We start from the raw sequence: 27,365 nt of genomic DNA on the forward strand, positions 1-27,365 counted from the left end.
ACCCTCTCACCTACTCACCCACTCACTCACCACACAGCAGATCACAACAATGCACTCATCCACTCACTCGCTCACTCTCTCACCTACTCACCCACTCACTTACCACACTGCAGGTCACAACGCACTCATTCACTCACTCACCCTCTCACCTACTCACCCACTCACTCACTACACTGCAGGTTACAACGCACTCATTCACTCACTCCCTCACCCTCCCACTCACTCACCACACTGCTTCTCTTTCTGCTCCTCCCTTGCGCTGCTCACACTTCGGGATTCCCTCCAATCGTCTCTATTTCCCAAGCTATTGTAATAATAATAATCTTGCTCCATTCGAGAAATGTGTTAACGCTCTCTTATCTGTTACAACTTCGATAAGGGTGCTGTTTGTTACTGGCCGCTTGACATGTTGTGCCTCTGGGGCACTGTGCTCAGAAACAGTTAAATAAATAAAAATCCGCATAAAAGACGAACACCACTCAACATCCAGCGGCTATCGACCCAGGGGCGTTTGAACAGATCAGACAAAACGGAGGAAAACGAAAGCACGTGGAGGTTGTAGCGGTTCAGCCCTGAGATTGCTCCCCACCACAGCCAACGAGTGAGCGGCACTCGGCCTCTTCTTCCGCGGTCACCAGACGTGCTGGAAGAGGCCGGTATCCCCACATTTTACCCCACCACACCGTGAATGGGGAGGTGGGGAGGTGGGGAGTGATTTGAGAAACTTTGCCTCTTTATTTCAACAGCCGCGACGCCGGGATGATGGAATCGAACACGGCGAACCCTCGCTCCGGCTTTAGCGAGTTACGTGCGCGCTGGACCATTCCACACCGAGGCCGGGCAGAGCTCCATCCGTACACACACACTACACACACACTACACACGTGTGTGTGTAGTGTGTGTGTAGTGTGTGTGTGGTGCGTGCGTGCGTGCGACAACCCAGACGGAGCGCAGCAGGAGCAGGTGCGAGGTGGCACTTTTTGCGAGTTCGCAAAGCACGGATTTTAAGTGCGAAACCACAGCCCCTGCCTGTTCTTTAGGCCACGTGTTGTGTTTTGTTGTCGCTGATCTCTCGGGGCTGCTGCCAGTGGGACACGAGGCTGGCGCAGCGCGTGGCACGGGGGCTGAGGCGGCGGCGTCGAGGAGTCATCCGCCACTGCCCTTGGCGGCGCGGCAAAGGCGACAGCGGCGGTGGTGGTGGTGGAGGTGGTGGTGGTGGAGGTGGAGGCTGCGCAGCGGGAACCCTCGCGACTGGCGGCGGGAACGAAGGGGGCCGCCCGCCCGGGCTTCCGCTCAACCCCCGGGGCCCCATTCTGCGCGTGAATTGTGTGCGAGTGAACGGGGGAGCGGGTGGCAGCGCGCCTACGGAACTCGGCGACCCAATTTCGATTCCTGCTCGTGACCAACATCGGTGGCAATTGTCTCAACCACGTCCTGGGCCCTCCCCTGGGTCGACTAGGTCTTACATGAGTACCTGGTGCGGTGTGTAAACATCACTGCCGGAAAGACAAAGGCGGCCGGACGTGGGTTTGGCCACCCACTTCCTCATGTGCTTACTCGCTCACAGCACTTGCAAGGCGAGGGAGGGCCCTTGTCTTTTGAGTGTGTGTGGAGTTTGTATGTTCTCCCCCTGGTCTGCATTGGTTTGATCCAACTTCTCCCGTTTCCTCCCACAGCTCAACACACAACGCAACCGGCATTGGTGCGAAATATCACGACGCTGAAACGTTACCTGTAAATTGACCAATTGGGATTACACAAAGCGGCAACATCGCCCCCTACTGGGACAACTTGGCAGGACCCTTCTGGGAAAAAAAACTCGAGGCTTTCGTGGACACGGAAATGAAGTTCACAATAGCACCACACTCCACCACACTGCACCACACACTCCACCACACTGCACCACACACTCCACCACACTCCACAACACTCCACACAATCCACAACACTCCACACAATCCACCACACTGCACAACACTCTACCACACTCCACACAATCCACCACACTCCACAACACTCCACACAATCCACAACACTCCACACAATCCACCACACTGCACAACACTCCACCACACTCCACACACTCCACCACACTCCACAACACTCCACACAATCCACCACACTCCACACACTCCACACAATCCACCACACTCCACACACTCCACCACACTCCACAACACTCCACACAATCCACCACAATCCACCACACTCCACACACTCCACACAATCCACCACACTCCACACTCCACCACACTCCACCACACTCCACACACTCCACCACACTCCACACAATCCACCACACTCCACACAATCCACACAATCCACCACACTCCACACACTCCACCACACTGCACAACACTGCACAACACTGCACCACACTCCACACACTCCACCACACTCCACACACTCCACCACACTCCACACAATCCACCACACTCCACCACACTGCACAACACTCCACACAATCCACCACACTCCACCACACTGCACACAATCCAGCACACTCCACACAATCCACCACACTGCACCACACTCCACCACACAATCCACCACACTCCACTGCTGCACTACATTTAAGACCCCTTGATCCGCATCGCATCCCCTCACATCCCTATCACGAACCATCACAACCTCATCACGTGCCCTGTCACATCCCATCAAGCCCCATCGCATCCCAATCACGTGCCCTGTCACATCCACCAACGTGCCAAAACATCCCCATCACATCCCCATCACATCCCCGTCACATCCCATCATGCCCCGTCACATCTCTGTCACATCCCCGTCACATCCCATCATGCCCCATCATGCCCCATCACATCCCATCATGCCCCATCACATCCCTGTCACATCCCCGTCACATCCCATCATGCCCCATCACATCCCCGTCACATCCCATCATGCCCCGTCACATCTCTGTCACATCCCATCATGCCCCATCACATCCCATCATGCCCCATCACATCCCTGTCACATCTCCGTCACATCCCTGTCACATCCCATCATGCCCCATCACATTCCTGTCACATCCACCAACGTGCCAAAACATCCCCATCACATCCCATCACATTCCCTCACAATCCCAGACACCCTTAATCAATTCACGAACAGTGTCAACTCTTTATCTATTACAACTTTGATCGTGCTTTTTCATGTTGGAGTACTGCGCTGTGCTCAGCAACTGTGTTTACAAAACGTAAAAATAACAATCCACAAATAGAGCAACACAAACCCCCCCCCACACATCACCATCATCGCCAATCCGAGCCAGGCTGCCACGCACATTCCTAAACATCCACGCATATCGACAACACGGGAGACCCCCCCTCCTCTCCTTCATCCCCACAGCCTCTCGCATGCTCCTGCATCCCCCTAAGCCCCCCCCCCCGCCTTGTCAACCCCCTTCGTGCCCCCTACTGCCCCACCTCGCACCCCCCCCCCCCCACCACCACCTTACGAAGGCGCAGTCAATGTTAACGCTCAGGACAAAGCCACATACCGAGGGGGGGGGGGTAACTGAGACTCACGGAGACGCGGAGACTCACGGAGACAAGTCGCCAGATACAGAGGAGTATGCCGAGACTCACGCAGACGCACGTACCGAGATACAGGAGGGGGGAGACGCATGTAGACATGTGGAGACGCATGGAGACAAAGACACGAGACAAGTCGCGATCCACGGGGGCATGACTGAGACTGAGACACACGTACCGAGACACGGGGGGGGGGGGCACACGCGTGCGAGACGGAGAGACAAAGAGACACGCGGAGGGCACAGAGAGAGAGAGGCGAGACAGAGACAAACAAGTTGCTAGACACGGGGTAATAACTGACGCACGCACACACAGAGACACGTGGAGACAGGGGACAAAGGGGACGGGCGCACGCACCACAGAGAGGTGAGGGTGGGGGCAACATTCCGAGACACGTGAAGACAAAGACGCGCCGAGATTCCTGGGCACATCGACGCAGGCGGCGGAGACGCGGGCACAGCCACACAAAGGGATTATGCCATGAGCACGACCATGCCGAGACATAACGGGGCAATATGGGGAGACGGTGGGGGGGAAGACACGCGGACACACGCCAGCACCTCACTGCGCTCATGGCAGCAGCCTCTTTGTCTGCGACCCCGAGAGACGCGCGCACGGTCCGGGACATCGAACCCAGTCGGTGATGAGGGGGGGGGAGACCGTCCTGTGGCTCGCCGCGGTTACGACCATCCCGTGCCCTCTGTGCATCCGATCCTCATCCCTCACCCCGCGTCCTCCTCCTCATCCCTCACCCCGCGTCGCTCGTCCCGCATCTCTCGTGCCACCCTCGCGTCTCTCTCTCGCTACCTGTCCGCGCCGCCTCCTCCGCCACGCTGCGTGGGCCGCTCCGCGCGGCCGTGCCCCCCTCGCATGCCGTCCTCGCCTCCCTCACTCCTCGCGGCGTCACTCACTGAGCCGAGCGGCCCCCCCGCGGCCCGACAAAGTTGCGGGAGTGGTGGAGGAAGGAGGAGGAGGCTGGGGGAGAGAGAGAGAGGGGAGATGGGAGGAGAGGGCGGCTCCGCGGAGAGGAGGGAGGGAAGGGCCAGGGGTGGCGAGACAGACGGCGGGGGAGGAAGGGAGGGAGGATGGAGTCGAGATGGAGGGTGGAGCAGGGAAGATGGAGCAGAGGTGGGAGGGTGGAGCACGGAAGATTGGGTGGAGGGGGGATGGTGGAGCAAAGATGGGGAGATTGAGCAGAGATGGGAATATTGAGCAGAGATGGGAAGATGGATAGAGCAGATATGGAGGGTGGAGTAATGAGGGTGGAGCAGGTGGGATGGAGCAGAGATGAAGGGTGGATCAGCTATAATTGAGCAGAGATTGAGGGAGGATGGGGGAGGGTGGAGCAGAGATGGAAGGTGGAGCTGGGAAGGTGGAGCACGTAGGGTGGAGCAGGGAAGGTGGCTCAGAGATGGAGGGTGGAGCAGAGATGAAGGGTGTAGCTGGGATGGAGGGTGGAGCAGGGATGATGAAGCAGGGAGGGTGGAACAGAGATGGAGGGTTGGTGGAGCAGGGAGCCGGCTTGTTCCCAGAGGCAGCAGCGCTCTCTGCTGGTTATGGTCGGAGCTGGGTTATTGGTCTCGTGGCTAGCGGACACGGCGAGTTCACACGGACGGGTGCTTGCAGGTACCGCTGGAGGACCTTAGGTTTTTATGGCCCCAGGGTCTCGGGGTTTTGGACTCTTGGGGTCTCGGGGTCCTGGTGTGCTGTTGTCCCGTAACCGTATTTATTTACAGGAGGATGTTGGATGTAGCCCTATGGTCATATCAGATCATAATCATCCATGTATCCACTGCTGGAGTAATTAATCCCCACGCCGTCGCCATCCTGTGATGTCACAATAATGCATATTTATTTTAGGAACATTGGTTCAATGCAAGCAAAACTCTGGACCGGCGTAGACATTTAATGTCTGATCAGTGATCAGCAGTCAGGCGTGTTTGAACTGCCAACAGATGTTCATAGACAAGGGTTAGATATGGGTCCTAATTCAGGTCGCTTACTGAAATTATGCACTCCCACAAGGCGGTGTGGCTGATGAGATGTGTAAAGAAAATGGAATGTGCATGACCAGTTATGTGAGAGAAATCAGATTGCTTATTTATTTTAAGTTCTGCGCAACGACGCCAATTATAATTTTGTATCATCCATCTCATGAATGCGAAATGTCATCACCCATGGGCATATAAAGACGCGTGAGTGATTCGTCTCGCACAGAGGGATACACATTGAGGCGAATTCCTCATTTGTTGGCTGTATCTGCAATGCAATTGGGCTGCAGGACTGCGCTGCACACTGGGAAGACTCGTGCCTCAGAAAGAAGCCCCTGGGTTCGATACCAGACTCTGGGTGAGGGGTTTGGATGTCCCCCCCCCCCCTGTTCTGTACTCCCAATTTTCTCCCAGAGCTCAACACACACACAGAATGTAACTGGTATTGGCCAAAACATCCAAAAGCTTGACATTTTAACTGTAAATTACTCAGTTTGGATAACATATAGCAACAATCTTCTTGGTTCTTTCGGTAAAGTCACGTAGAAGGGAAATAATAAAATAATGAAAATAAAACATAATAAAATAATATAATAATATAAAATAATAATAAAAAAGGAAAAACTCATTATTTTATTATTTCCTTTCTATGTGACTTTACCGAAAGAACCAAGAAGACGAATCCTTGCAGTCACGAAAGCTTTAAATCGAAATATAGCAACAACACTTGGCAAGACCCTCCTGAAAAAAGTCCGAATGAAACAACAGAATAATGATCTTATTTGTCTTTGGTGCTCTGCCTTCGCGGCAGGCCCTTGACTGCCATAGTCTCCATCCTCTGTTTCCTGCCCCCAGTCTCTTTAGTTCCACACACGACCCCTTCAGCTACAACAGTATCTCAATCCTCGGCCTTCCTCTCCGTTCTTTCCCCTTCCATCCTTCGTTCTTCGACACCGTCCTCATTCACCACACCGTGCCCTCTTACACTATGCCCTCTTACACTATATGGCATTTGGTCTTCTTCTTCTCTGTGCCATACGTAGCGAACGGATTATCACGGGTGGCTAGGTAGGGTGCGAAAGAAGCTCATACGTAATTATATAAACACAACACTTCCAAACAGAACGGGTCACTTGATATTTACGTGACTCTTAGCGTGCATTATATTGTTTGTATGTTGAACTTCGTACGTAACCAACTGGTGCTAATCGGAGGTGCGGGGGAAGGACAACTCAACACAAAACGCAGTTATAAAGAAACGAGTTTTCAATCTAGATGATTTAAAAGTGCATAGCTGCAGTGGCTTCCTGACGGCCGCAGAAGCGCATCTGGATGATTATTTTTGTGCATTATTATTGTGGTAGTTTAGCAAGGAAAGTCTGACTTAAGTTCCATGACTATTTTTCAGGAGGGTCCTGCCAAGTTTTTTTGCAGTAAGGGGGCGATGTTGCTACGTATTCGCATAGCAATTTGAGAGTCACTGAGCGAAACAGATCAGCCACAAAACCTTAAACATCTGGCAGCTCACTCGCATTGTTTCAATTAAGCCCGGTAAGCTTCACCATCCGAGACACATATCTAACAGAGAGGTTGCTTGTCAATAATCGTTGGGTAATTCAGCAACATTGCTTTAATCAACCCTGCGCACGAGACACTGAATGTCGAAACCGGTCCAGAGTTGCGTTTTTGTTTGCTTGTATCATCACCCAATCAATGCTTGTGAAATTGTGCATTCCTGAAGGCCGTGGCTGATGGGATGTCAAAAAAAATGTATTCGCCTCGTGTATGTGGAGGGACAGTATAGAGGAAGGAGTCCGTATCATCGCAGCGAGAGAGGGCTCTCCAACAATCTCTGCTGTGGTCGCGATTCGGTTGTGCGGTCACGGATGTGGTCTCGTTGGGAGTCTCCCACGCACGTGTCTGCGGCCGGTAGCTATCGGGGCGGGGGGGGGACCCTGCAGCCTCAGCAGCTATGGGCGCTCTCGTGGGATTTCACGGCCTGCCGGGGAATCAGAGGGCCTACAGGGTCATCGCTCAAGTTCGCGCACGTGCTTGTTGAACTTATTTCTATAGGGGGGCCCTCATGGGACCCCAGCGCCTCTCGGCGGACTGGTCGCATCTCAAGATAATGCCATCTCATGATCATCCTGTCGGTATGGCAGGTGAAAGTTTCGAGTCCGTCAGGGGGGGGGCGATTCGGGGTCTTGTGGAACCACGAGCACTGTTGTACTCTACTTCTATGCTCCCTCCGCGGGGCCACCCAGGCGGCAACTGTGGGGGCATCACACACGACGGCCTCCTCGCAACAGGACCTGTGCTGCTTTGCCTCGCGTTGGCTTTCTGTCCCCGGGGGGCGACGATTGTGAGGGCCGTGGTCTCTGGGAGAGGCCGTCGACACCGTGCTGGATGTCGAGTCTGTTGAACTTCTTTCGCACCGCACGTATCCAACCGCGACAATCGGAGGTGCGGGGACACCCGTCATATGGCGAATGCACCTCGGCGTTTCTCAACCCCTCCACGCCGTCGACGGCCCACGTTGACCAAGGTGGTGAAGTGCGGCTCAGACGGCCGCGTGAAGACCCCTCGCCTCCATCCACATCCAGAAGTGAACTATTGACCACGGCGTGGGGGGGGGGGGAACTCGCCCCCATTGGACGATGAGGTAACCGCGGACCAATCACGACGCGCGCTCTCACCCAGCTCGCGCTCTCACTTCAACCAATCGGAGCAGCGGGGGGGGGCTCTGGGCCCCGGTGAAGCCCCCTCCCCCATACCGCGTTCTCTTGCTCCCCCCTCCCCCCTCCCTTGTATTCCCCACCGCGCATCGGTGGCGCGCGCCGCGGCGAGCCAATGGCGCGCGGCCTCTGGGGCGCGCGCTCGAGAGCGCGGGCCAATGGGGAGGGCGCGCGCGCGCATCCGCTGTGTGGAATGTGATCGGCGCGGCCTCGCCGCGTTGCCGCAGTGACGCCGCGTCGCTCCCCGGCGCCGCCATTTGGCTTTGTTAGCGGAGACCCCGGGGAGAGGCGGCGAGGCAGAGAGAGACGCACGCCGCACACACGACGCGCACGCCGCGGCGGGAGATCGAAGGCCAGGAGCGAGGGAGGCGACACGGCGCGGGGACGGGGAGACGCAAGGTACCGCTGAGCTGACGCGGGCATATGCAGCGTGGGGGGGTCACGCCGGGAGAACACCGCGGGTTCAGGCGGTGGGAGACGCCGGGAGAAGGGAGAGGAGGACCGAGAGGTCGGGGCAGGGAGACCACGTCGCGCTCGGAGGCACGCGATGGGGGGGGGGAGAGGCAGGTGGACAGGGTGGACAGGCGGTGAGACGCGGGGATGAGAAGACCCGAGGACGGTGGTGTTGGGGGTTAAGGATGAAGGGAACGAGAGACGAGGGAGGCATGGCGATCGCGAGACAAAAGGCGGCGCCGCATGGAGACACGGGACAGTGAGAGAAGCGAGGACAGCGGGACGGGGAGATGCGAGCTCGGGGTGCAGGGGAACGACAAGAGACGCGGAGAACGCGAGGCGCTCGGTAGGCGGTGGAGGCGGTGCGGGGCCCCCCGTGCGGTGATCCTCACGCACCGGCAGAGACGATCGCTCTTAGCGACACACGGGGGGGGGGGGGGGGGGGCAGCAGCACTCTGCCTTTGTCTCCTCGGTGCGAATGTTTGCAAACTGCATCGGCCAAATAACCATTTGGTGCCGATTCCATCCAGGGGCGGCTCATCACCGGCGAGGGACATAATCGCTGCGCCACCGCTCCCCACTCAACACGCCGTCCCATTCATTCAGACTCGCGCCTCGCCTCCCCATCACCAACTCTCCTCACTCGCTCGGACACGTTGCCATTCACACAATCGCTCCGTCACTCGCTCTGTCACTCGCTCATTATCGACGACAGCAGCTGCACATTTGCCACCAAGTGGCAGTGACGTCACCGAGGCGCTTGTGCCAGGCTAGGTGCACCAAGGAAGCCACGTGGAGTGTCGAATGCTCGCTGCTGACATGAGGTCACGGGACAGACCCGGGTGCTATGGGTTGACTGACTGAGATGACTGGCACCACCTGTCACCACCTGTGGTCCTCCGTGTGGCACTTCGCTGCGTTTTATCCGCCCCGGCGCTCCGCCCGTCGTTGTTGTGAGCGTCGTATCTCTGCCCTCCCCGCTTTTGTTGGAGGGGCGACTGCCTCCTACTGCCCAGGAGCCTCCTCCACGGTCGATCTTGGTACCACGGGTACCAGCCATCGCCACGTCCACTCACTCGGTGCACGTACCGCGTCAGCCGTCTCCTCTAGCCCGTGCCACTCAGACACTCAGCCCACTCAGGCACACATTCACTCACAGTCTCACATCAGCCCCATCTCCTTTCCAGCCCGTGCCATTCACTCGCAAACACTCACACACACACACTTTCACAACAGTCCATCAATTCTCTAGCCCGTTTCTGTGCTCTTTTAGCCCCCCCCTCTATCCGGCCAAACAGAAGGCGCTTGGGGCATGCGGTGGTTGTTGGGTCTTGTCGGCTTCGGGAATCAACCAACTACCGAAGGAGCTCTCGGTGATGGGGGCTGTGTCCAGATCTCCCGCTGACGATCTCGCACTCCCTCACGAGGTCACACGCTGGGGATGCTATTGTCTAATCCGCCTTCACCCAGTAAACACAGACACAATAGACGCAGAGTAGACGAATGAGTCTCCATAAAATTAAACTAGAGAAAAGTCAAATGGACATCGTTCCACTGAGACGAGCACTAATCCGGCCAGGCTACTGCTGCTGCTCAGCGGTAGAGCGAGCGGGGAATGCTGAGAGGTTCAAATCCTGGTTGGGGGGAGTTGGGGTGCTTGGGGCGTCTCAGCCCATTAACATCATTGCGTCCGGAGTCAATGACATGAGCACCACTGTCTAGGGAAGTCAACAGAAATTGCCCCGTTTGTGAGTGAGTCCCTGCCGCGTTTGTAAATGAGTCCCTGCCGTAGGAATGTGGAACTTCCACCATTGGCTCTGTGCAAGGCTTCTAAGCGGGAGATGGGCACGGATGCTGCAACAATTCCCATTTCAGCAGGGAGTCGATTAACTCAGAGGTTCAATTAACTCAGAGGTTCAGTCATGGAGCTCTCCTGGACGGAGACGTTGGTTGTTTGAGCTCATTGTGAAGATCTGATCACATGGCTTTATTTTTAACACCGTTACCGAGCGAAGGGCCCAAAGGGCCAACACGTCAAGCAGCCAGCAACAAACAGCAACTTCAAAGTTTACGAGTGCCATATTTCTTTGAATCGAGCAAGTTTATTATTATGAATGTTTTGGAAATGAGGCGATGGGAGAGAATTTCTGAGTTGAGCAGTGCACGGTAAAAAGCATGAAGAGAAATGTGATCTGCAGTGTGGTGAGTGGGTGAGGGAGTCTGTAAGTGTTGTGATCTGCAGTGTGGTGGTTGTACAGTGGGGATGAAACAAAAGAGTGTGGTGGAACCCAGGGCCGGATCATGGTCCCGTGAGGCCCCTGGGCACATTTCTTTTGGAGCTCCCCCCCCCCCCCCCCCCCAGATTTCCTATATTGGTGTCTTTCTTGCCTTCCTCCTCGCAAAATCATCCACTAGATCGTCAAAATCTAGCTGTCTGACAAGGTCTGACTCTATTGACTTGAGTGGCAATGAGCTGAGACGTGTTTGGCAACATGCTACTCCGCAGCTTATTTTTTATTCTGCCTAAAAGGGAAAATGTTCGCTCACCCTGGCAGTTTGTCACTGGCAAAGTTTGACAAATCCGAAGTGCCACGAAAATATTGGGGGAACACTGCAGATTAAGTGCCTGCAACGTCTCAAGCAATTTAGTTGGGCAGTTCTCACTCTCAGTCAGACATGAAATACTTGAATTGGATGAGTTCGTTGGCAAAGTTCATGTCCAGGTCTGATGGATATGCAGCAGAGAGTGCATTTACCTTTTCCACTATGACATCACTGTTAGACACCTGATCTGACATAAACAGAACTCCAAAGAGACTGGTCAAACGCTTGTAAGCGTCCAAGCGATGTTCAAGGCATGCCACTAGCTTATCAATGACCACATAAAATGTTTCTATTTTCAACTTCTCCCTCCCCTCAAGTGTCACACCTGGCTCTGAGCTCTCATCTGCAAATGTTTTGCGTTTCTTCTTTCGCTGAAGATCGTGCTCATATCCTTGGTTGCTGATTTGATTCTTGTGAACTGCCCAACTGCTCCTGAGGTGGAAATGATGGTTCTTGTATACCATTATCTGTTGAGGGTTCGCTTTCAAAGGATGGCTCTGGGGGAGTGACAACATTACTGGAAACTGAACTAGTGCTAGTTCCTTCCTCACAGCTGACAATAGTGCTGCTGTCATCATTATTACTATCCGAGGGTTTTTGAAAGAAGTTGGCAATGAGTGGAACACTTTGAAGCAAAACTTCCTCTCTTGCCTCTTCTTTTTTGGCTTTCCTTTTGGAAGCACCACTATTCCAACGTTTGTGGTCCATATTTCAGAACTAGTATGCTATTTATATGAATATATTGATAGCATATCTCAATACTTATTAAATAATAATTGAATGAATATATATTAATAATGACAACACCCTTCAGATACTTTTGTTGGAAAATACAATCAAGTGGTAGTATTTTATAGTCTACTTGTACCTAAAGGCAGCTTTGAGTAGATAAAAGAAAAACATAGAAAAGCACAAAAAAGAAAATAACCCTAACCCTGAGAATAGGTTTTCCCCTTTTTTCTGGCAACACAGGTGTTAAGATGATAAAACACCAAACTGAAGCCTTTTACAAGGAATCATGTCTGCATTAACCACAATACTTGTGGTCAGAATGCAAAAAAACATACTCTTGATAAAAAATCCATTGTCTTTGAAACTGATTGGTCCAAAGACAAAGCTTGCCATAATGACGCCCTTCAAACTGTCCTGTTATGCAGAATGTACTGACTTGTTGGTGAATATTGTATCATGTTACAGCATATTGTAGTGTGACAACCAGTGGCTTAGTTGTACAGAAGCACTATACCCTCCGAGAGGCTCTCGTTTTAAGCATGCACTGTACGTACCAAGGGGCCCCAGGTGTTACGCGTGTGCACCGAGGGGCCTGGGGGCCCTAGTGGTCAGCTCACGCTTTAAGCACCAAGGGGCCTCACATTGTAAGCGCTGCGGGGCCCGGGGCCCTAGTGGTCAGCTTGCTCTTTACATGCCAAGGGGCCTGGGGGCCCTCACATTGTAAGCACCGAGGGGTCTGGGGGGCAGTAGTGGTCAACTCACATTATAAACACCAAGGGGTCTGGGGGATCCTCACATTGTAAGCACTGAGGGGTCCTAGTGGTGAGCTCACGCTATAAGCACCCAGGGGCCTAATGGTCAGCTTGCGCTGTGCGTGCTGGGGGCCCTGGCGTTCAACTTTCTTCGGAAGTCTTGGGCCATGCCACCGTGTGCGGCCTGAGGCTTGGAGGCCCCCTGGCAGTCCGAGGCCCCGGGGCACTGGCCCCACTGGCTCGGTCCATAATCCAGTATTGGTGGAACCGAATCCTCAACTTTATGGAGGTGTAATCATCGAGTTAAGTTCACGGGAACAATAACTATGGTAGTATTAGTGATAAAAGAGTGATTGAGAAGCGATTGACAGGCAGTGAGTGAGTGACTGGAATAAATGAATGAGTGCAGGATCATCAATCACGCTAACTGCTGCTTTACACTGAACTGCTGTTCTCGGTGCTGTGACTGACCGGCACTGTGTTCTTTGCAGGTCTTGTCTCGGCCCAGCGACAGGAGGCCATGTCAGGCGAGCAGGGCGGCGTGCCGTCCGGCGTGGGAGGATCGACGGTGCCCAATCCCGGGCCTTCTCACAGCCCCATGATGGGCCCCAGCCCGGGTCCCGGGCCCTCCCCGGGGGGCGGGTCCTCGCACGGCCTCATGGGCATGAGCCCGGGCCCGGCGCCGCCACCGCACCCGCTCCCTCCCGGGGCCCACTCGGGCCACGCTCACGGAGGAGGGCACTATATGCACCCTGGGGTGCCAGGTCCCTTCCCGCATGACAACATCCACGCCCTACACAAGGTGAGCGTCACGACGACGCGTCTGGCTGCGGCCGTGCCAGCCCGATCGGCAGCACACACTTTCACGTTCTTCCCCGTCTGTTTGCATGCTCCGGAGTTCCCAGTGTCTCTCGGGATGCCTGGGCTCTATTTTCCAGAAACTTCCTTTTGGGCTGCTTCGCCTCCAGCTCTGATCCCCACAGTAATTGGGGCGAGATGTTAACTCCCTCGCCTGGTATGCAGGGTTCAATTCCAACCCTGACGTCTGTATATTTAGAGTTTGCATGTCTCTCTCCCCATGGTCTCGTGGATTTTTTTTTGACTGTCATACATTTCTTCTAGATTTGAAGTTTTCGTGACTGCAAGGATTCATACTCTTAGTTCTTTCGGTAAAGTCACGTAGGTAAAAAATGAAATTAAAAAAATAAAACGTCGTGATTTTTATTGTTTTATTTTTATTAATTTTAATTTCATTTTTTACCTACGTGACTTTACTGAAAGAACTAAGAGTATGTTATACATTTCCACATGATAAGTTGTTGGGTTATCATTTGTAGCCAGGTCGCTTCTGTAAAAGAGAAGAAGAGCTCAGAGGGCCTTACCTGGTAAAATGAAATAAAAATTAGGTAAAAAAATAGTTTTTCAATGCACACACTTTTGTTTCCACTGAAAAGTAGAAAATGTATTATTTTCACCCCAGAAATTCATACAACTTCATGTGCTGGGTGGCTTGCATTAAGGAAATTAAACATATCAAAAGGAAGCCACCCACTTTTATTCAGTACATAAAATGTAATTAATTTCTGGGGTGAAACTAATTATTTTTATACTTTTGAATGTAAATAAAAGTGTGTGCATCAAACAACTATTTTATTAACCATTTTTTTGTTACCGTGAAAACTATTTTAACTATTTAACCGCTACGGAGAGTACATGCACACTCCACATATGCAAGCGTGAGGGTCAGCATCGAGCCCATGGCCTCCTGTATACAAGGCGAGGAAGTTAACATCTCATAGAGGGTGCCACGGTGGCGAGATGTTATGAACAAATCACCCGGACTTGGAACGTTCCCTATCTGGTCGGACTTCGAAAGCCAAGCAAATATGAGCTTGGACAGTGCCTGGATGGGTGCCCACCATGCACAAACAGGTTGGCATAGGGCTGCGGGCCCTTTACCAATCTGCACTGACCAGCCGGGGCGAAGTATGGTCAAATGGCCTCCACGACCCAGAGGGCGTGGAGAGGCCCTCATCCAGCAGTGGATTGACAAGAGGTGTATATGCTCCTGCAGGCATTGTGTAGCACTCATCTCCACCAGTGGAAATTCCAGATTCCCATGGCAGGGACCATCTTTAAGAAGCACTGACGACTTCGCACAAAGTGGTATCTATTTTATGACCTTGTAGAGATGACAACGATGGCTTGCCTATGTGAACCCTTGACCCTACAATAAATGAAAGCATACATATTGCTATACAACAGTAAATGTAATGAAAGTTAATAGCACGCAGCCTGAAGAACGGCTATTGCAATGAGAATAACGATCACCCCGATTGCAAAGTAGTGAATTACAATTAGAACAACACGATACGTATAACACGTTGAAATTGTCGTTATTTGCGAACATTGAGTACTGTACTCTATGAAAGACGGTAAAACATTGAGACTGCAATGTTATAACAATGCGTCCATATGCACAACGGTGCATATCGCTACACAGTTTCCAAGATTTAGCACATTAACTTAAAGAACTTATATCAACAATCATAATAAGAACATTTTGGCAATCAAAATAGGCATAGCATTACGGCACTTAATTCTAAATCATGATCACGGCTCTCACCTGCTCGCTCAACTTGAGCATAACCATGTTGCACTCGCGCATCGGAACGGACGTGACAAAGCAAATGATAATGCGATTTATTAAGATTATAACTCATTATTTTAACAATAACAATAGTCATTATTATTGCAGTAGTAATTATTATCGTAATTGTTGATCTCGCACAACGGGTACCACAACGGCCGCTCTGGCGCCATGATGAGTGGCGATGTAAGCGCGCCTTGCATTGGTCAGAGGCTCCCCAAAATCAGCCGCTCTGATTGGATAAGACGTTTACCCGCATTTGTGGGGCACAACCATTCTTGATTTGAAATGGGGGGGGGGGCAGAATATACAAGTATTGCTTATTCACAGGAAGTAAAAAACACATAGGCGCAGGATCGGCGGGAACTGGACCGTTTTTTATGAATTCTTGAATTGTCACGCGAGATGAGTCGGTGTAGAAAATATCAGCTCGTTATTAAGCGTCAAAGATTTGAAAGAATAAAAACAGACAACAAGGCAAGTTCAATAAAAGTGTGTAATTCGTTTTCATAGTTTAATACAGATTTCACTCCCTCAAAACATCTTGTTCCATACACACTATACTTCGCTGTTGTGAAGCGAGGCGATTCAGTAACATCACTGATATGCCATCAATTTCCATGAGGCTCACCTCTGGGTAATGGCTAATACTTATCACCCCTGGGTAACGATATATTACCCCTGGTAATGGTTAATACTTATCACCCCTGGGTACCAGTATACAGCAAGTCCTCGCTTAACGTGGGGGTTTGTGTTCCTGAAATTTCCCGCATAAAGAGAATTTGCATTAAGCGGGGAATCGTTTTCCTATAAGGAATAATAAGGTGGGGATGCCGTTCCAGCCCGTAATTTTTTTATTGTTATTATTTGACACTCCAGTACATTGTTGAACATGTTTAGTTTTAAATAGCTTTGATTTATATGATGTTTATATACATATACTACGTGTGACAGTCATTTACTTAAATACAAAGTGTGGATATGGCGAGGAGTGTGAACATGCGTTAAACGGTGATTTACTGTGTACGTACCACCCATGGGTAACGGTTTACGTACCACCCCTGGGTAACGGTATGCATAACATCCCTGGGTAATGGTACACATATCCCTGGGTAACGATATATATGTGTTTTTTCTGGGTAACGGTATGCGTGTCATCACAGACATTTTGACATTTACTAAACCCTGACACTACTTCCCATGTGTGACAACCAATTCACTGCTTTTTCTTGAACAAATTTGTGATAAATGTTTCTTAACGTTGTGCTGTCTTCTAAACTGTCCGTGATTATTTGTATATTTGCATGTTCCTGTTTGAGAGGAGCACAAACCTTAATATATAGAGGAATGCAGAGCTTGGGCAATTGTTGACACCAGCTCACCATGTGGCTGCCTTCCCACTAATCTGTGGTTCCTGCTCGTGCCTCCGAGTCATTGTCTCTCTTGGAGAGTGAGTGAATACTGTGCGGCGACGGGCGCGTTATGAGTTGACATCACAGTCCGTTCTCCTTTAATGCGGTGGTAGTTGTTGCGTTTCTCAAGATCACCGCGTTATGGAAACATCGCGTTATAATAAATCATCTTTAATAGAGGACAAAGCACAGTCCGCGTTAACACATGAGATGCATACACAGCATCTAGAAGCATCCAGCAGCATCCCACCTCCTGCGATGCTACGCAGAGGCAGCTGTTCGACCGCTTATTCCTGCTCGTGCAATGTACTTCCGCTCACTCGAACGCGTTATATCCAATTCACATCCGCGTTATGAAGAAAATGTGTTTCCCAATACATTCATCACATGATATCCAATTGCGTTATGAAAACAACGCGCGGCGTTGTAGGAGAACGGACTGCATTAGGAGCCAATAGTATCGCAGGGCTCTCTTTTTACGCGAGACGGCGTCTCGGGCGAGATGATCACGAGGGGCGACGGTGACTGTGGACCGCGTGCGCAGACCGTGGAGTCCCTGCAGGAGAAGGGAGCGGGCGACGATGCTCGCTTTGGCCAACGGAAGCCCCTGGTTGTGATGAAGCCGGGCCACCCGGCCATGTTCCCTCCCAGCCCCATGGATCAGCACTCACAAGGTGCCTTCTCTCTCTCACTTCCCTTTGTGTAGGCCACATGTGCCAAAATGAAGGGATCATTCGTGGATTTTCTCCGGGAGCTGCGGTTTTATCCCACACACACGTATAAACACTCATTTGTGGAGGTGGACAAACATCACGATATAGGAGCATGGAGCAACAGCAATTTATGGTAGAGCCGGTTTTGTGTGGTTTCCCCCATGCCTCTGTGCAAACACCGGTGCGTGACAAATTCTACGCCGATGTTAAATTCACTCGTGAAAAGTCATAAGCCACCACCGATGAGGAGGAGGAGCATTCCCGGTGATAATTTTATTGATTACATTGGGACTTAGAAGTAATAATCTTGTGAGGTGGTGGATGGTCAATGATGAGACTTTTGGCTTAAAACGAGCACCAAATTCCCTCACCCAAAAGACAATATACATCTTGTTCACCGGCACTTTCCAGAAGGGCTGCTATTCCTACACCACGGCGTTTCCGCTCATATTTCTATACCACGGTGTTTCCGTAGAGGGGGGCTGCTGCAGGATGAATGGGGGTTTCTTCTCTTGGCTTCTGCACGTTTACATTTCCACCACTGACTTTGTGTCAATTGACTTTCACTTGTATTCATTGCTCAAGAGAAAGGTTCAGAAGATACCACCAACACGTGCCAACTGAACTGAGGTGTACGCGGGGGTGTCCCCTTCCTGTGTGCATGGGGAGCGGTAATTCGCTATGACCCCGGCAACCTGAGTTCAATTCCCGCTCACGGGCCAACACCAGTGACGATGATTTGAACCGCTCCTGGGCCCTCCCCTAGGTCGACTCTGCTTCAAATGAGTACCTGGTGCGATGTGTAAACATCGCCAATGGGGAAACAAATGCGGCCAGGCGTGGTGCTGGCCACCCACCCCCTCGTGTGCCATGCTGGCCTGCATCGGTGCTCGCTAACAGCACTTTCCCCAATAGCCTGTTAAGGCTATAATGTGGGAGCGGGGATCTTTGTCTTTGCCTGTGTGCTGCTGCTGAACTTGTGCTCTGTGTCTCGCAGGTTACGCATCACCACACCCGTCCCCGCTGGGGGGCCCAGAGCATGCATCCAGTCCCATGTCGGGGGGAGGGCCCCCCACTTCATCCGTGCCCATGGCCTCGAACCCGAATGGCCCCCCTCCAAAGGGAGATGCCCAGGCTTCAGGACCCGCTGTGCCAAATGCAGGTTCGGACTTCACCAAGCGAACGTCGTTGTAGGCGCTTTCATTTTACGTTTGCCGAGTACAAGCCGGCCAAAGGGGTCCAAAACGCCGAGAAAGGCCAGCAACAATAAAAAAAGCACTGTCAGAGTTTTAATAGATGAGTGTAACGCTTTTCTTGAATTGAGAATGGTAATTATTCCAAGAGTTTGGGAAAATAGACGATGGAAGGAAATTCCAAGGTGGGAGCAGTGCGAGGAAAATTTAGCGGAAACACTGAAGTATTGTGACTTGCTGCCCAGTGATTGAACACCGTTTGGACGAGACCAAACTGTCTGGTCGACCTAGTTCTCAGCATGCGAGGAGGAACCGACGATTGAGGGATCACGGGAAAGATAGCCATGGCAGTAGCGATAGAAGAGTGATAATGAGGTGACCGATAGCCGGTAAACAAGTGACCGGAGTGGATCCGTGACTGCTAAATTATCACTCACCCTGACTGCTAAAGGTGATGGTATGGCGCTTCTTCACAGCACCCAAGTGCTTTGAAGAAATGTGTTGAATTTGTGGAGTTCGTCTGTGTGCAAGGCTGTGAACGCAGCAGCAATCGTCAAATCGTCTTTACGAGCACCGACGTACTTTCACCAATGCTGTCGGTGTTGCCTGTCGCCAACAGCGAACGGGGGGCCCGGCGCCCCCTCCCCGTTTAACCCGATGCAGCTGCAGCAGCTGCGGGCGCAGATCATGGCCTACAAGCTGCTGGCGCGGGGGCAGCCGCTCCCCGAGGGACTGCAGATGGCGCTGCAGGGCAAGCGCCCCATGGGCGGCCTGGCGCCCCCACAGAACGCGCAGAGCCAGCCGCCCCCTCCCCAGCAGTCGGCCCAGCAGCCACCGCCCCTGGGCTCTCCTCCGCAGGGCCACCTGCAGCACCAGCCGCCGGCATTCGGGGGCCGTCCGCAAGGTCTGTCTGTCCGTCTGTGCATCCGTCCGCCTTTTATCCCTTTAATTTTGATCAGTTACATTATTTTCGAAGCGCAGTTTCTGAGCGTAAGCCCACAGGCCCAAATCGTCACACGGCCAGCAACATACGGCACTCATCAAAGTTGTAATCGTCCAGAGGTGACGCGTTTCTTGAATTGAGTAAGGTTATTCTTTGGGTCTTTCGGTAAAGTCATGTAGATAGAACAATACAATTATTAAAATGAAAATAAAGTGAATCAAAAATGATACAAATATCACGACGTTCTGATCGCAACACAAGCAATCGTCATAATATTTTTATTATTTTATTCTATAATAATAAAGTGAATATTTGTGTAAGGTTGTTATGATAAAAGCTTTGGGAAAATGGACGATGAGAGGGAATTCCAAAGTGGAGCAGTTCGAGGAGAAGAAGCAGAAAGAGCTGTATTGTGACCTGCAGTGTGGTGGGTGAAGTGGGTGAGTCGGTGAGGGAGTTAGTGAGTAGGATAGTAAATGAGTAGGTGTGTGTTGTTGTAAACTGCAGTGTGGTGGTTGGAATAGACAACACAAAACAGTCAGTCTGGTAGAAGTGAGTCCTGGTGGGGGAATCAACAAGTGAATTTCACAGGAACAGTAACCGTGTTAGTAGCAATAGAGGGACAGGGAGATGACTGGCTGCAGGTGAGTGAGCATGTGACTGGTGTCAATTCGTGACCACTGGATTATACGTGTCTGTGCTTGTGCATACGCTGCCTGCATAATCACGGTCCCTTTATTTGCACTCAGCGTATATCTTGTGTGGTTAGTTGTGTTATTGCATGTCTGGGTGCTTGTGTTAACATGTATATGGGTTTTGCATATTGTTCAGTCAACTACTGCGGCTATGTGTGTGAATACGTGTGTGTGTGTATGGCGTAGCGGTTAGTGCACTAGGCTACGAATCTGGTGTCCCAAGTTCGATTCCTGCTCACGGCCAACACCAGTAACAATTGTCTGAACCGGTCCTATGGCTTTCCTCGGTCTACCCAGCCTCAAATGAGTACCTGGTGTGGTGTGTTAACATCACCACTGGAGAGACAAAGATGGCCGGGCATGATGTTGGCCACCCACCCCCTCGTGTGCCGTGCCAGCCTTCATAGTTGCTCGCTAACAGCATTTGCCCCAAGAGTCTGTTCATGCTACACGGGGGATCTTTGTCTTTATATAGTTACTGGTGTGCGTGTACCTGTGCAGTGGTGGTACAGTGGTTAGCGCGCTGCTCTACAAATTTGAGTTCAATTCCCAGCCACCATTAACATCTGTGATGAGTAATATCAAATTACAGCCCTGAGACATTGGTTGATATTAAACATTCCTGTGGCAAGGGGTGAGTCTGTCCTAAAGATAACCACTGTTGACTTTCCTTATAAACTAGTACTAAATTAATCGACCCCTGAGAGATGATGGGCTGAGCCACATGGCTCAGATTTAAAAAAAACACAATTGTACAATTGATTGTGTGTAACGTGTGTGTTTTGTGGCGACGTGAATTAGGGATGGGGGTGCCCCCTGTTCCGTCCGGGGCACCTGTGGGGGCTCTGCCGGGGATGCCGGCTCAGCAGCAACACCCCCCCAGCAACACCAAGCCCTGGCCTGATGGTAACGCCACACACCAGCATCAGCATCAATGGAAACGTACATTATTATTACGGCTACAGTAGTCCCTTGGTTCAGAGTGACATTGGTTAGCGGTTTTTCGGTTAATGTTTCGTCTCCCACAGGACCCCCATGGTTTCGACGAACGTTAACATTTTGATTAATGGTATGTTTATGTTACGCATGCGGGCACCAATTTCGGCCAACCCGAGTGCTTGTAAGTGGGGCTGAGCCATGCCCTCAGCCAATCAGCGACGACCTTTAATGGCTTTGTCTATATTACGTTTTATGTATTTGCAGTGGAAACAGCTCTCTTGCAGACTCAATCGATGAACAGTTTTTTCGGTTAAAAGTAGTTTTCGTGGAACGGACTAAAAACGTTTACAGAGGGGACTACTGTCCTATGCTTGTTCACCCAGGAAAACCTCACCGAGGCTCGACTCTTCCAGGAGGGTCCTGATAAATTGCTAAGACGATAGCAATGGCGGTGCTGCCGTGGTATGATGTTAACTACCTCGCCGGGTACGCAGGAGTTCATTGGGTTCCATCCCGACCCTGACGCCTGTTTGTTTGGAGTTTGCATGTTTCTCTCTTTCCCCGTGATCGCGTGGATTTTTCTCCCGGTCCTCCGGTGTTTCCCTCCACATTTTGACAAGTGTGTTTAGAGTATTTGGCTGCTTTAAATTTCCATATGATAAGTCACTTCGTTGAGCTATGATTTGTGACGAGGTCACATCTGAAAAAGAGGTGTCTAGCACAGTGGGCCTTACCTGGTAAAATAGTTTAACGACTGCTGCTGTGTGTAATCCCAATTATGTAATGTGTGGTAATTTTTGTTTTCAAAATTTTTTTTCCGTAAAGCCAGCACACAATTGCAGAGGAGTAGGCCAATGACGTCACAGGGTCTTTACTGTCCACTGTGAGTGAAGCAGACGGCCTTGCTGTATTTTATGGTTCATGCTCACTCTAGTATTAACCAGAGGAGCATGCTGGAGTTGAACCTCTGCAACAAATGGCGAACGTGCTACTACCTCAGGGCAGCTGCGTCATTGTTTACAATGACACCATTGTTGCATTTTGCAAATACAGGATTTCGCTTTTTAATAAAAAAAAAAGGAAAAATCCCGAGAGACGGCACACAGATATACACGTGCACACTCACCCACATTAACCCACACCTATATCCACACCCATGCATATACACACACAGATATACGAATGTACGCTCACCCACACACTCACCCACACGTAATGACAGGTCTACACACACACGCAATATACAAAGATACACATACATACACGTAATCACTCACCCCCCTACACGTTCACTCACCCACACACTCACCCACACGTATACAAATACGCACACAATATGCAAAGATATACATACACGCAATTGTTCATCCACCTACACAAACAAATACACATTCACCCATGCACCCAGACACATACGCTCACCCATCCAAATATGCACATATAAACTCAGACACTCATAAAGCGCACATAAAATACAGCAAAGCCGAGACTGGTGGCATTGCATCATGCGTGTGTGGGAGATCCTTCCGTTTTGAAGCGGCGACTCCATGTCAGCGAGGGTGTTCCTGGTCGGCTTTTGTATTGGTCGTCATCGTCGTCGTTGTTATTGCTGTCTCAGGCCCACCCCAAAACGCGGCGGGAGTCCCCCAGAAAGTGGCGCCCCCACAGACGGGCACAAGCCGGCCGTCTCCAGCCCAGACCCCCGTGCCGGCACCGCACGCCGCCATCACGCCCGTGAGCGCTCCCACGGCCCCCGCGCACATGTCCGGCCCGCCGGGGCCTGGCGGTGGGGCCCAGCAAGGCCCGCCACTACCGCTGGGCCCCCAGGGGCCTGTGCCGCATCAGGGCGGCGGCGGAGGCGGTGGCGCCGCGCCGCTTCAGTCGAAGCAGACCAAGATGGTGCCGGTGCAGAAGCCTCGTGGCCTGGACCCCGTGGAGATCCTGCAGGAGAGAGAGTACAGGTGCCGCCTGCACTCGGGTCGTCGTTTTGCACTGCGCAAGGGGCTCTAATGTGGCCCAGCAGCTGTAGTGCGTTCGCCGATTGATGCGGAGATTCACGGTTCACATACGTATGTATTTACGTACATTCTCTCGCACCATTACGTAGACAACCGTGGTAATCGGAGGTGCGGGGGAAAGACAACAAACTAGACACAAAGCAATTGTAAAGAAATTAGTTTTCAATCTAGATAAAAAAGTGCATAGCTCCAGTGGCTTCCTGATGTATACTGCGTGGTGTGCGAGCAAGCAAGCAATTGCAGGGCTGCACCTTTACATTTTAACTGAGAACTGAGAGGATAAATAATAAACCACGCGGTGACTTAGGCCTGCACCGTGTAGTTTGTACGTTCACTGTCCATCTGCGCATTCTTTACGTTCCACTGGAATCGGTTACCCGATGCCGACTTTGAACTGGTAACCGATTACGAGAGCGGTTACCGGTTAACAATCCTCGTCCATATGCAGGCTCATGCATGCACCAGTGTGGATGGGAATTGTGCCTGGGTTCATTCTCTTAAAGACCCAAGACCCACATGGCATCATGGCCAGAGCCAGTGATGCCACCGGTGGTGGTTGGTGGTCGGAAACGATGCGTAAGGTGGATCTCCTGGTTCCCAGTGCTCGTGGGGTCCATTGGCCACTGAGAGGCTCATCTGCCTTCACGATTCAACAGATGACCCAGGGACCCACAGACCAATTTCATAAGGAGAACTGTAGACTTTGTTTATAAACAGGCAAGATTTGTTTGTGGATTTTCCATATTGTGCAGTCAACTTTTGCTTATGTATATAGATGTGTTAGTGTGTTGTGAGGAGCGGTAGTGTGTGTTGTGGGGAGCGCGCTGACCTACGAATCCGTTAACCCGAGTTTGATTCCCGCTCACGGCCAATACCAGGGCCTCCCCGAGGTCGACTCAGCCTCAAATGAGTATATGGTGCGATGCATAAACATCGCCACGAGACAGACAAAGGCGGCCGGGCGTGGTGCTGGCTACCCACTCTCTTGTGTGTCGTGCTGGCCTTCATAGGTGCTCGCTAACAGCACTTACCCTTACACTCTGCGAAAGGTTATACGGGGGATCTTTGTATTTGTGTGGGCAGTGGTTATAGAGTGGAAAGCGAACTGTGCTACGAACTCAGCGACCCAAGTTAAATTCCCACTCGTGACAAACATTCATGCCAAATATCTGAACTGGTTTTGGGCCCCCCTATGCATACAGCGTGTGGGGTGTAAACATTAGCACTGGGAAGACAAAGGCGGCCGGGTGTGATGCCGGCTACACCATCCTCCTTTCATCCTGCGTTGTGCTTCATGGGTGCCACTCTCCAACAGCACTTGCCCCATCGGTTTGTTAAGGCTATACGGGGCACTATTTTTTTTGTTGTAGGCTGCAGGCTCGGATTACACATCGTATTCAGGAGCTTGAGGGACTCACGGCCGCGCTGCCCTTTGACCTTCGTACCAAGGCCACCGTGGAACTCAAGGCCCTTCGTCTGTTAAACTTCCAGCGCCAGGTAAGTGGTGCGCGGGTCCCACTGTGGTCACGGAGAGGAGATGCAACCTGGACATCTGCGTCCTCACGGCACCACCGCGCCGGACCTGTGGCCTCTGGGCTCACTGCTGAAGCAGTGAACTGAGACTTGATTGTTGGTTTATTCAACCAAAGTTCTCTTGTCTAAAAAAACTCTTGAAAATCGATTACTTTTTGTGCATAACTTGCTAGCAGTAGCACTTCCGATTAGCACTGTAAGCTACGTACAGTAATAAAAGAAGTTCTATATGCATACGATAGGGTAAGCTTCTCATAAATTAAGTTGCAAGTTGATTTTGTTGAACTGGGTGAGAACTCAAAAGACCAGGATGAGTCTCAATTGTAAGTGTGACCTGGGTCACCAACACGACAAAAGCAATAACATAGAAACAAAGCGTAGCAATGAAGCAAAGAGAAATCAGTGCAGAGGCAACGAAATTGCAATCAGAGCAAAAACAACCAACATAGCAATCGGAGCAAAGACACAGAAATTAATATAAAATACGTTTCCCTTAACAAAAGTACGTTTCTCTTAACAATTTTTAAAACCATTCTCGATGGTCAAATTAAACATCAACGCGGATTTCAGGCGAATATCGCAGCCGCCGCGCAGAGCGCAGTGCCGGCACGTTGACGTTGACGTCGCGCCCCACACACGAGTCGCTTACCTCGCGCGAGCGCGCCACTTGCTCGCTCACTCGCGTGTGCGCGTCTATGTGTGTGCAGCTCCGGCAGGAGGTGGTCGCGTGCATGCGACGCGACTCCACCCTAGATACGGCCCTCAACGCCAAGGCGTACAAGCGAAGCAAGCGGCAGTCCCTGCGTGAAGCGCGCATCACCGAGAAGCTGGAGAAGCAACAGAAGATCGAGCAGGAGAAGAAGCGACGGCAGAAGCATCAGGTGCCCGTGAACGCTACACGTGGCCCTTTCCTCCCGGCGGGTCGGCATCGGTGCTGGAGGCTGGTCCGTTGTCTTGGCGTCAGAGTGAAACTAAAGTTATTTTTAACTTTTATATTTTATCAGGCCCACTGAGTGGCGACCTGGCCACAAATGATAGCTCAACGCAGAACATGTGGAAATTTATATCGGCCAGAGAAAAATCCACGCGACCACGAGGAGAATGTGAAAACTCCAAATATACAGGCATCGTCAGGGTCGGGATCGAAGCCACGACCTGTATACCAGGCGAGGTAGATAACATCTCGTCACTGCAGCGCCCAAGCTAAGTTGAAAAAGCCAAAGCGAATCTCAAATGAGCATTGAGGCACTGGGGCTCATTTCTCGTTTACAGCCCTGCAAATCCAGTGGTGGAAATTCCTCATTCCTAAAGCGGGGGTGAGTATATCCATAGCATATAGAAGGATAATGGGCTGAAGTCGATGCCTTTGTGTGTGTGTTTGTCTTTGTGTGTGTCTTGTTTTGTGTGTGTGTGTCTTTGTTTTGTGTGTCTTTGTTTTATGTGTGTGTGTGGGGAGCGGAGTTCGATCCCCGCTCATGGCCACCAACACCAGTGATGATTATCTGAACCGGTCATGGACCTCTCCTAGGTCGACTCTGCCCCAAATGAGTACCTGGTGCGGTGTGTAACCATCACCACTGGGCAGACAAAGGCCGCTGTGCATGGTGTTGGCCACCCACCCTCTCGTGTGCCATAGGTGTTCGCTAACAGCACTTGGCCCAACAGTCTGTTCAGGCTATACGGGGGATCTTTGTCTTTTTTGCATGTGTGTGTGGTAAATTTGTTTAGTTCTGGGTTAGTGGCTGATAATTGTTTGGTCATACCTTTGGTAAGGCTTCTGCCGAGCAACCATTAGAGATGCTGCTGTAAGTGATTTGACAAATCGCTTGCTTTGTGTGAGTTGGTGAATTACAGAACCACTCTATCAACCCACACCCCATTCCTTTCCCCCCACACCCCACCATACATACCCACACCCCACTCCACACCCCACCCACACCATACTCACGCTGATTTTGAGGCTGAAATTTTGCATTGCTCGGGGTCTGCGTGGCACGTTTCCAGACTGGCGTCATCATCACCTCCGATTAGCACGGTTGGCTACGGACAGTGCGAAAGATCTTCAACATACGTACGCGTACACCTGAGCTGAATTGTATCTGATGTCGCTCGGTGCTCCCCGTGTGTAGGAGTACCTGACCAGCATCTTGCAGCATGCCAAGGACTTCAAGGAATACCACCGCTCCATGGCGGCCAAAGTGCAGAAGCTGACCAAGGCGGTGTCCACGTACCACGCCAACACGGAGCGTGAGCAGAAGAAGGAGAACGAGCGCATCGAGAAGGAGCGCATGCGGCGTCTCATGGTGGGTCGCGTCGCCGGGGGCCACCCGTTGCCCGCTTGGTCAAGCGTAACCAACGTAGGACCTACGGAGCTCGGGCGATTTGTCAGCGTCGGTTCTGGCTGCCTTCCCCCGGCTTTGTCTTTGGTTTTCCGCACACCTCCGTGCAAATAACTGCATGCATTACACA

The 27,365-nt window shown here is 51.6% G+C and overlaps 2 protein-coding genes across 10 annotated transcripts in view; one reads left to right on the forward strand and one right to left on the reverse strand.

Moving 5' to 3' along the window:
- LOC133351958 (prolactin receptor-like) overlaps positions 1–4,565 on the reverse strand; it is a 62,479-nt gene extending 57,914 nt beyond the window's left edge. For 2 of the 6 annotated variants that reach the window (XM_061567598.1, XM_061567597.1), the window contains exon 1: positions 4,260–4,349. In XM_061567598.1, coding sequence (XP_061423582.1) covers positions 4,260–4,306 — 47 coding nt within the window. In that variant the 5' untranslated portion in view covers positions 4,307–4,349. Of the gene's footprint in view, positions 1–4,259 lie in introns of all 6 variants that reach the window. The other 4 variants (XM_061567600.1, XM_061567595.1, XM_061567596.1 and 1 more) reach the window with 4 other exon arrangements.
- Positions 4,566–8,475: 3,910 nt separating this feature from the next.
- Positions 8,476–27,365, forward strand: part of LOC133352054 (transcription activator BRG1-like) — a 59,615-nt gene continuing 40,725 nt past the window's right edge. For 2 of the 4 annotated variants that reach the window (XM_061567776.1, XM_061567778.1), the window contains exons 1-10: positions 8,477–8,658; positions 13,292–13,602; positions 17,407–17,536; positions 18,573–18,737; positions 19,388–19,672; positions 21,208–21,312; positions 22,964–23,306; positions 24,734–24,860; positions 25,604–25,777; positions 27,026–27,199. In XM_061567776.1, coding sequence (XP_061423760.1) covers positions 13,321–13,602; positions 17,407–17,536; positions 18,573–18,737; positions 19,388–19,672; positions 21,208–21,312; positions 22,964–23,306; positions 24,734–24,860; positions 25,604–25,777; positions 27,026–27,199 — 1,785 coding nt within the window. In that variant the 5' untranslated portion in view covers positions 8,477–8,658; positions 13,292–13,320. Of the gene's footprint in view, positions 8,659–13,291; positions 13,603–17,406; positions 17,537–18,572; positions 18,738–19,387; positions 19,673–21,207; positions 21,313–22,963; positions 23,307–24,733; positions 24,861–25,603; positions 25,778–27,025; positions 27,200–27,365 lie in introns of all 4 variants that reach the window. The other 2 variants (XR_009756250.1, XM_061567777.1) reach the window with 2 other exon arrangements.

Source organism: Lethenteron reissneri, chromosome 39, assembly GCF_015708825.2.
Source record: "Lethenteron reissneri isolate LAM-NWPU_2019-01 chromosome 39, ASM1570882v1, whole genome shotgun sequence".
In the NCBI taxonomy this organism is placed as follows: Eukaryota; Metazoa; Chordata; class Hyperoartia; order Petromyzontiformes; family Petromyzontidae; genus Lethenteron; species Lethenteron reissneri.